General features: G+C 29.8%; 1 protein-coding gene and 1 pseudogene across 2 annotated transcripts; one reads left to right on the top strand and one right to left on the bottom strand.

Moving 5' to 3' along the window:
- The first annotated feature begins 278 nt into the window (after positions 1–278).
- LOC111316195 (cinnamyl alcohol dehydrogenase 1-like) lies at positions 279–2,805 on the top strand (annotated as a pseudogene). Its single transcript, XR_016333331.1, has 6 exons — positions 279–862; positions 960–1,077; position 1,113; positions 1,208–1,434; positions 1,525–2,551; positions 2,667–2,805. The product of XR_016333331.1 is annotated as a cinnamyl alcohol dehydrogenase 1-like (transcript).
- A 1,366-nt stretch (positions 2,806–4,171) lies between these two features.
- Positions 4,172–5,288, bottom strand: LOC149512016 (uncharacterized). Its single transcript, XM_089753942.1, has one exon. It carries the CDS (start codon positions 5,200–5,202, stop codon positions 4,462–4,464), a length of 741 nt encoding a protein of 246 aa, XP_089610068.1. The 5' UTR covers positions 5,203–5,288; the 3' UTR covers positions 4,172–4,461.
- Between the last annotated feature and the right edge of the window lie 5,032 nt (positions 5,289–10,320).

Genomic DNA, 10,320 nt, shown 5'->3' with positions numbered 1-10,320 from the left:
CACTTGACCATTTAACTTAAATCTTTGATCTCCGTATAGGTTACAAGAATGACAAAACAGATGTTCAAATGAATGTTGTAAGAACATAAATAAAATCTACCAGTTAGACATTCAAGTAATTGATCTTTTAGTCTTATAATTTTTTTTTCAAAATTTGGAGTAGTAATGAAGCCCAAATTCAACTAATTTTGGAAAGGATGCAAAGTCAGAGTCAGACAAGTCAACTTACACCCATGAATGAAAAGAGGTCAAAACCCTTCATATTTTGGTGAATATTGTTATAAGAAGCCATGGCGTGAGTGATGAGCTTAAAAGCTTCAAAACTAGCAAGATCAAACAACCCTGGGTTGCACTCAGATGGTTCTTACATCACGTACTTAAGAATAATCCAATTTCAGAACAATAAGTTCCTATATGTTATGCAGATAAAACATGGCAAAAGATCATACAATAATTTGATTGATTAAGATAACTAATCTCTTGGTTCTTGAAAAGATTGTCAAATGTCTTTTCCGGTCCAGACAACAATGTTTTTGTTCCATTCTTCAAAGCCACCTCCAGTGCAGAGTCTGTAAACTGAAAATCCCATGTCAACCTTATTTAGTTGAATTTATAACAAGGCGGCGAATCTGTGAATTGTGGTTGGAATGTACTTGGGCGGTAAGTAATGATAATGAAACTTTTTGTGGATATAAAGCCCCAAAGAACCACATGGCATTTTCATTAGGCTCTTACTGTTTCATCAGTTCTTTCATAAAGTCTACTGTACTGATCAATTGAAGCATGAAATGGAGGGAAGAAGTTTCATTGGATGGGCTTCCAGAGATGAATCAGGGCATCCTTCACCATATTCATTCACTCTTAAGGTTTTTAATTTCTTAATTTCTCTTCTGCTCCCTCTCTTACCCCTAAGTTTAAAATTTGATGAATGCTAATTGAAGTCCCAATGCCCTTATCGATAGGAAAACAGGTCCAGAAGATGTGGTGCTAAAGGTATATGTATTGTGGAGTAGATCACACTGGTCTCCATCAGATGAGCAGTGAGATTAGCCCCATCAACTACCCTTTGGCTCCAAGGTAGGCATTATGCACATTTCTAGAACAAATATTAGCGTCTCCAACATAATCCTATGCTGTTGTTCCAATTCGATATCAAGCTTGTTTTCTGTAATGTTAATTTATTGTTTTATTTGACTGTCTTGAACAGCATGAAGTGGTGGGAGAGTTTGTGGAGCTGGGTTTAGAGGTAAACAAGTTCAAGCTTGGAAACAAGGTAGTAGTTGGGTGCATAATTAGCTCTTGTGGGAAATGCTTGGCTTGCAAGTCCAATAGTGAACAGTGTTGCAGCGAGAGAATCTTGACTTATGGAGGCATCTACAAAGATGGAACTCCCACTCAAGGTAGCTTTTCTTCTGCCATGGTAGTTCAACAAAAGTAAGCAAGAACAAGCAAACGAACTAACCTTGTTTGGTCCTTCAATCTGTTGAAAATCCCTGTCAATTAATATTAGAGTGGATGCTGCAGGTTTGCGGTAAAGATACCTGAGAAACTTGCACTGGAGCAGGCAGCACCGCTGTTATGTGCTGGAGTGACAGCTTACAGTCCCTTGAAGCAGTTCTACAACCATGATAAGGCTATCAAAGCCGGAATTTTGGGGTTAGGTGGAGTTGGACATTTGGCAGTGCTGATAGCAAAGGCCACGGGACATCATGTAACCGTGATAAGTTCTTCAGAAAACAAGAAAGTGGAGGCTTTAGAACACTTGGGTGCAGACGCTTTTCTAGTGAGCTCTAATGCAGTGGAGATGGAGGGAGCAGTAAGTAGTCTCGATCACATTCTCGACACTGTTCCAGCATTGCATCCTCTGGAGCCTTACATTTCGCTTCCCATGGTTAGTGGAAAGTTGATCACAAGTGGAATCAGGCTTCAGTTGCTTTCCGAGTGGGCTTAGCTTTGGTTGCTAACTGGATTGGGTTTGGAACCGGTTGTGAGCCTGTCACACAAACACACAGGCAGGCACAGCTCAGCGCCCTTTTTAATTCCAAATGCAGTGTTTCATTGCTGCTGTAAAAGCCACCTACAAAATAAAATTATCCGTTTGTCCTCTTTCTAGTGCTAAAAAAAAAATCCCTTTCCTTCTTCAACTACATATGGCTACCGAAACCCAGGAACTGATTGTTGCTGTCCCTTGACGTCGCCAGCCGCTTGCATTCTTCGCCGGTGCCTCTACTTCCTTGGGTCATGATCACTGCTACCTTCCGTCGCTGCTCACTTTTCCTATTGTGTATCTCCCCTGTTTTCTGTATGATTTTTATTGTCAATTGCTGTTGTTTCTCCCTCTGTGATCAACGCGGGTTTGTATAGGGGCTATGTACAAGATTCAAAAATCAAAATGCCCCTTATCTGTTTATCCTCATTTAAAAAAAAAAAAAATCCTTTTATCACAGTTTTAAAATTTAACCTCCCAATCTTATTAGGACTAGAACTCTATTTTTACTTATTATTTTTTATTATCTTATCTGAAGCTCACTGAGGAAAACTGACTCGAAAGGTGGGTGTCTACACAATCTACGGTCAAATTCTTTTGTTCATTTGTCTATACAAATTACAAAGCATTGTTCATTGTAACAAAAACAACATGATTGTCAATTTGTCATGCAATGCAGGGAAGAAGACACTGACTGGGAGTTTCATAGGAAGCATGGAAGAAACACAGGAAATACTAAACTTTTGGGCAGAGAAGGGTCTGACTTCGATGATAGAGGTGGTGAAGATGGATTATATAAACAAGGCATTTGAGAGAATGGAGAGGAATGATGTGAGGTATAGGTTTGTGCTGGATGTCGCTGGCGGCAACCTTGAATGATTCACAGGCCACTTTCCAGAAATACCATATCTTAATAATGTGTATTTCATTCACAGCAGCCCAACAGGATTCTGTTTGTACTTTTCATTTCCCAAATCATTTTGAATAATATAAACGCTGAGATTGATGAGCATAGCAAGTAGCAACTCATTTGCTGAGCGTATTTGAGAAATGAAAAACATAAATCAAGCCAAAAGCAGAAGAGAATATGTTGATCTTGAATATAACTTAATTTTGCAGGACAAGAAGGTTCTAATCTAATCTTCTCTCAAGAGTGAACTTCTGCAATTTTAATATTGGATTTAGCTAATTTTGTTAAAATTAATTAGAAGTATCATTTAAAAATATTTTATTTAATACATATTAATAATAAATCATGTGAAAAAATAACAATTTCTTTTAGCTAAAAATAATAATGAATCAAATTCATTTTTCATTTTTTTTGGCAAAAAATTGAATTTAAATCTTATTTTTAATATCAGAAAAAATTATTATACTCTACTTAATAAAGTTAATCATTGAATCTCTTAGTATTTTCTTTAATTTTTTAAAATTATTATAAAAATGTGAATATGATAATTTTCAATTATATTCTATGAGTCATTTTTAAGTCACTAATATATGGTCATTTTCCTCACATGTGAATATGTATTTTTTTTTAACTATGTGTTATTAACATTTTAATTTGTTATTATAACATATAAATAAGAAGCCTTTAATTAATTATTGATTCATTAATAGAGCTTTACATCCTTTAATATTGTAAAATTTTAATTTGTGAGAAATTGAAAAAATCTCGTATTAAAAGAACATATTAATTATAAAGTTAATTTTAAGAAAAAATTAATTAGATTATAAAAAATATATATATATCTAATCTTGGTCAATATATATATATATATGCAATATTTATTGAAATAAATTATAAAAAAAAACTTCTTTGAAAAATTATCATCTTCTATTACATAAATTGCTTGAATAAATGATTTGAACAACTCTTATTTGTTGAGTAAAAATTGATATGAACATATATTTCATTAATTTTTAAGCTTATCCGAACTAATTATATGTAAACTATATGAATTTATGTTTAATTATCTATCCCAACATATTTATCTTTCTTTGTAATAAATACTTATATTATACTCATGATTTATATAAGGTTCCCTCCATATAATTTTATCTTTCTTTAATTTTTGGAATTTCAATATCGTGTGTTATTTGGGAGTGGAAGGGGGATCTTGGTGGCCGCTAAAAAGACTTTAATTGTGTGACAGTTGCTCCATTAATTAATTTCACAGAATATTCCATAAAAAGGAGAATCAGATTAACAAAGAATTTCTTATTACAACTACTGAAGAGCTAAAACAACTGTGATAATTATTGAATAAACGAGGAATTGGTATTTGAATTTAAACAACAAAATGAATAATAATAATAATAATAATGAACTGAAAGAATGAACATGTATAGTATAAAAGAAATCTTCTTGTTGCTGTAGCTGCCAGTGTTGGCTAAAAGTCCACTTGTTACTCCTATCAAGCCTCGCATCAGAAACTTTGTTACCTCTAACTGCATATCTGACTCTCAATGAATCAATGTCCTGCTCCGGGGCTTGGACCAGAGTCCTTGATGCCTCCTATGGTTTGGCTGTCCGTTAACTTGTTTCCTACACCAGGGCTTGGACCGGAATCCTTAATGCCTCCAAGATTGAAGCTATCAGTTAGCCTGTTTCCTACACCAGGGCTCGGACCGGAGTTTTTAATGCCTCCTAGAGTGAAGCTATCAGTTAATTTATTTCCTACACCTGGACTTGGACCGGAGTCCTTAATGCCACCTAGAGGAGAGCTATCGGTAAACTTGTTTCCTACACCAGGGCTCGGGCCTGAGTCCTTTATACTTCCAAGATTAGAGCTATCAGTTATCTTGTGTCCCTTACCAGAGCTTGGACCGGAGTTCTTAATGCCTACAAGGGTTTGACTATCAGTGAACTTGTGTCCCTCACCACCATTGCTCGGGCCAGAGTCCTTTATACCTCCAAGAGTCGAGCTGTCAATTAAATTGTGTCCCTCGCCAGGGCTTGGCCCAGAGTTCTTAATGCCTCCGAGGGTCCGGCTATCGGTAAACTTGTGTCCCCCACCAGGACTTGGACCTGACTCTTTGATTGCTCCAAGGTATAAGCCAATATCAAAGATATCAGGAACCCTTCCGCCAGCAAAATTTCGGGACATCAGGATATTGAAGGGATCACGAGCTTCAGTCGACACAATGAGAATGGAACTCAACAGTAAAAGAAAAGAAGAAAAGCTTAAAAAAGATTTGACTGCAGTCATCATACCAGAAAATGAGAAAACAAAGAGGGAGATGAAGGAGAGCAAATGTGATTATTTGGTGTGGAGAATGAGAATCTGGTGCTCTACTTATAGCGTCGGTGAGGAAATTAGCAGTAGGTTTTTTTGACTAAGGTAATTGCGTGGGAGATACTTCAATCCATCCTTCAATATTCAAAGGAAACGTGGTTAAATTTGTTCCAGAGGAGGAAACAACTATGAAAGTTTCTGGGTTTAAAAGAGAAATTGAAGAAAGCCTGGACAAAGCACAGAAAAATTAGGATAAGATTGCGAGTCCAAGCTGGCAGTTGAAATCATGGAAAAATATGGTAAATGGAAGCTACAAGTGTTGATTCTTAGATTTCCTGGGCCGCCCGATGGCCAGAGTCGCAGCGAAAGTATTTTTTCCCATCGGCAGCGCCAATGGGGGACCAAAGACCACGCACAAAATCTTTGAATTTCCAATGCCTCCAGGAATTAATTGCAGGTGTGACGAGATTTCATGGGAAAATAAAGGTTTGAATGGTCAGTCGGTCAAATCTAAATACAAATGTTTTGGTTTGCCGAGTACTCTTCTGGAAAAATCGTTCTTTTTATCTTGAACAAATTAAAATACAACTTGACATGCATTAAAAATATTTATTTCTTTGATAAATTATTACGGATTTGAGTATTTAGTTTCATACTTTCACTTACCATGCATTCAAAAATTAACTTATTTTTTAATTGATTTTAAATTCGATAATAAATCGTAAAAAAAATAAATTTTCATGAATTCCTCAAATTTGTATCTATCGATCAAGCCTAAAAATGTACTGATAAAAAAAAATTATTAAACTTAAAGAAAGGATTATTTATTTATTTTTCTTGGTTCACGAAAAGAATTGACCAAACAAGGTATGCAGCTGTCACAGTAACCATCACCATGACTAAATACCGTCAAACCGTTGAAGTGGGACGGTTGTGATTGACCTAAAGTCGCAAAGCTTAAGGGCAAAGCAGATTATTTTAAACTCTAATTAAAATGCTTAAGCTAACTAATATATTTAAATTATCTTCCTAATAATATGTATATGGCCATTTAGATATACAAATATTAATAGGTAAACCCTAAATGTTAAAGATCATAGAGTACTTAAAGAAATGTCCTTCTTGATTAACATATATATGTATGTCTAGAAATTATCAAATTTAATGGAGTTTTTAAATTTTACAAATAAAATTAGCAGGAAGATACATATATTTTAAAATATAATAAAAAATAATAAAAAAAAGATGTGTGATAATATTTTAAACTTATTTTTGAAATTAAAAATTTCAATGTATATTTCTTTGTTCCAAGCTAATTTCAATTTGTTCACATGAAAAACTTTTCAATAAGACGTAAATTTTTCATTTTAAATATGTGATTGATTCATTTATCACTAAACATTTAATGTTGTACTGTCAAATACGTGTAAAATTAAAGACAATTGATAATATATCATGAACAATAACTCTTTAACTGTAATAATGTGAAAATGACGTGAAGTTAACTTGTAAATATTCATTGAAATGTCCCTAATGTAATTTGTTTAAAAATAATTTTTAATTGTCGTATTCTTCACACGTTAATAATTATTTTTATATTTAACATGTGAAAAAAATTTTAAAAATTCTATGTCAACAAAAATTTCAAATGATCACAATTAACGTTTCTTATCTGCAATGTTAACTATTATCATGGATTTTATATACATATTTGAGAGTATAACAATTGAATTAATAAAAATTAAAGTAGAAGGATTAAAATGAACATTTCACTTTAATATAGGGACCTTCAAGTACTTATACCAATTATTAACCAGGCCCTAAGAAAGGTTTCTACTTTCTCACTTCCTTGGCAACATTTTCCTTCCATTTGCGTATAATAATAATAATTATTATTATTATTATTATTATTATTTTAAAAAGTGATTTTTTTATTTTTTAAATTTTATCTCATTCATTTTAAAATTTAAATGCATAACTTTGAGTTGAAGTATGAAGAGTTTTAACATTGAAATTTTTAGTTGTGAAATTGAAGGACAATTTATGACAAAAAAGTAATCAAATTAAAAAAAAATCAATTAGTTCATTTTTATAATTATTTTTAAAAATTGATATTTAATAGGAATTTAAATTCCATTACTTACAATAATTTTCTTTATCTTTATACTAAAACCTCTCTTACCCAAAAAAAAAAAGAAGAAGAATCCAAAAAGTCAAATACAAAAATAATTTTATTTTAAGATCTAAAGTCCAACAAGTAGATGTGGGTCGGTTGTAATTGACCTAAAGTCCAAAAGCTTAAGGGCAAAGCAGATTATTTTAAGATCTAATTAAAATGCTTAAGCTAACTAATATCTTTAAATTATCTTCCTAATAATATGTATATGGCCACTTAGATATATAAATATTAATAGGTAAACCCTAAATGTTAAATATCATAGAGTACTTAAAGAATTTTCCTTCTTAATTAACATATATATCTAAAAATTATCAAATTTGGTGGAGTTTTTATATTTTACAAACAAAATTAATAGGATGATGTATATGTTTTAAATATAATAAAAAATAATTAAAAAAAAGACATGTGGTAATATTTTAAACTTATTTTGGAAATTAAAATTTTCAATGTGTATTTCTTTTGTTCTGAGCTAATTTCAATTTGTTCACATGAAAAACTTTTCAATAAGATGTAAATTTGTCATTCATTCTAAATATGTGATTGATTCATTTATCACTAACCATTTAATTAGTGTAGTTTTGTCATTATACATTTTATTTTGAATTAAAATTTGATCAAAATCTTTTAATAAATATATATTATATTTTATATATTTTAAAAAAAAAGAGATCCACTTACACTAATGTATATATTTAATGTAATTTTTGTCATTTTATAGTTACTATCACATGATAAAAATTTTCATCACATTTCGAGTTTGAAAAAATCAAATTTAATTTTTATTAATATTTGAAATTATTATAAATTGAATGTTAATCACTGAAATTAAAATTTTAATATTTACCAAAAAAAAAAATTATATAGTTGGTATGAAGTCAATTTTTTTCTTTTTCACTTTCAAATGAATTTCTCATTCTCTCCAATGACCAAAAATTATTTTTATTTTTAAAAAAATTAAGTTAAATGTATTTGGTTGTTTAACTATTATTTTTAGATATCATCCCAAGAAAGAAAAGTTAATTTGGATGCAATTGCCCCGAATATTTAACGGCAATTAGCCACTAGATATTTTTATCCAGTTGGCCACTGGTCATTAATTTTTTTAATTACCTCCTTTTTATTTTTAAATTATAACATAATTTCATCAATTTGATATATTATTATTATTATTTATTAATAAAAATTTTATTTAATATAAATATAATTTATTAATTATTAATTATTTATTGATTTTATAAATGTTAAATAATTTAAAATATTATTATATACAATTATTAATCTAATACACTTAATAGTTATTTTTATTCTTACTATAATTCATCTTATTGTCATAATTATTTTTACATTTAAACACATATTTAACCATTAATTTTAATTTTATTATTATAATAATTAATTTTATTTCTATTAATATTTTTAATTTTGTCAAAATCAATCTCATCATTTATCCAAATATTTGCTTAATTCTTTAAATAATTATCAAAAGATTGGCATATGGTGATGCCGGAGTGTCTACCGACCAATTGGAATTTTTAAGGAATAATTGAAACCCTATAATTTAAGGAATAATTGAAACCGTATAACTATTAGTGGTATAAATATTTGACAGGTCCTTAACAAAAACAGAATATTCATTTTACCCCAATTTAATCTTGTAATTTCAAATATGTGTAAAATCAAACACAATTGATAATAAAAAATAACATATTAACACTTAAACTGTAATAATGTGAAAATGACGTGAAGGTGACTTGTAAATGTTCACAGAAATATTCTTAATGTGGGTTTTTTTTAAATAATTTTTATTTATGTATTCTTCACATGTCAATAATAATTTTATATTTAATATTAAAAAATTTCTCTATCAACAAAAATTCAAAAATCAATTTCAAATGATCACAATTAACGTTTCTTGTCTGCAATTGTTATCTATTATCATGGATTTTATATACATATTTGAGAGTATAACAATTGAATTAATCAAAGTTAAAGTAGAAGGATTAAAATGAACATTTCACTTTAATACAGGGACCTTCAAGTACTTATACCAATTACCAACCAAGGCCTAAGAAAGGTTTCTACTGTCTCACTTTCTTCGCAAAGATTTCCGATAATAATAATAATAATTATTATTATTAAAAAATGATTTTTTTATTTTCTAAATTTTATCTCATTCATTTTAAAACTTAAATACAAAACTTTGAGTTGAAATATGAAGAGTTTTAACTTTGAAATTTTTCGTTATGAAATTGTAGAACAATTTATGACAAAAAAGAATAAAATTATATTAATTCTTATAATTATTTTTAAAAAATAATATTAATAAATTCAAAATTTAAATTTTAATATTTACAATAATTTTCATTATCTTTATACTACAACCTCTCTTACCAAAAAAAAAAAAAAAAGAACAAGAATCCAACAGGTCAAATACAAAAATCATAACCATAGAAAGAGTGTCCGGCATCTTTTTTTATATAGTTAAATATATACAAGCAAGCCACCTTAAATTTCATTCTTTTAGATAGAGCAATGGATTATGCTAGAAACATAAAACCCCCCCCAACCCTCCAATCCCGGAGGAAGAAGTTTTCAAGTTTTCTATTGTTCCCTTTGTCACAAATTAAAGATTGTGAGATTCCCCACATTGAGTGGCTCTTTCTCTAGAAAACTATATATGTTCAACATCGACTTTTCTTGATACCTTGGCCTTGGTCGGCACCGTTGCTTAGTAGCTAGTTTGGTTCGGATAAAATTTACATGTGAAATTTATTAAATTTTTAATAAAATAATTTAATAAAAAATCTAAACCAATAAATTAATGAAATTTAATATGAAAATCAATAATATATAAAATTATTATTAAAAATATTATTTATAATTCAAATTTGATTTATACTTTTTTAATGAAAAAA

The sequence above is a fragment of the Durio zibethinus genome, chromosome 24, assembly GCF_047325235.1.
Source record: "Durio zibethinus cultivar Kanyao isolate XHJ-2024 chromosome 24, ASM4732523v1, whole genome shotgun sequence".
NCBI lineage: Eukaryota > Viridiplantae > Streptophyta > Magnoliopsida > Malvales > Malvaceae > Durio > Durio zibethinus.
The sequence above is the reverse complement of the archived record's forward strand: the minus strand, read 5'-3'. Positions and strand labels throughout refer to the sequence as shown.

Bases quoted from the DNA above. Each gene is read 5' to 3' on its own strand.
- LOC149512016 (XM_089753942.1), bottom strand. From the start codon at position 5,202: ATGATGACTGCAGTCAAATCTTTTTTAAGCTTTTCTTCTTTTCTTTTA.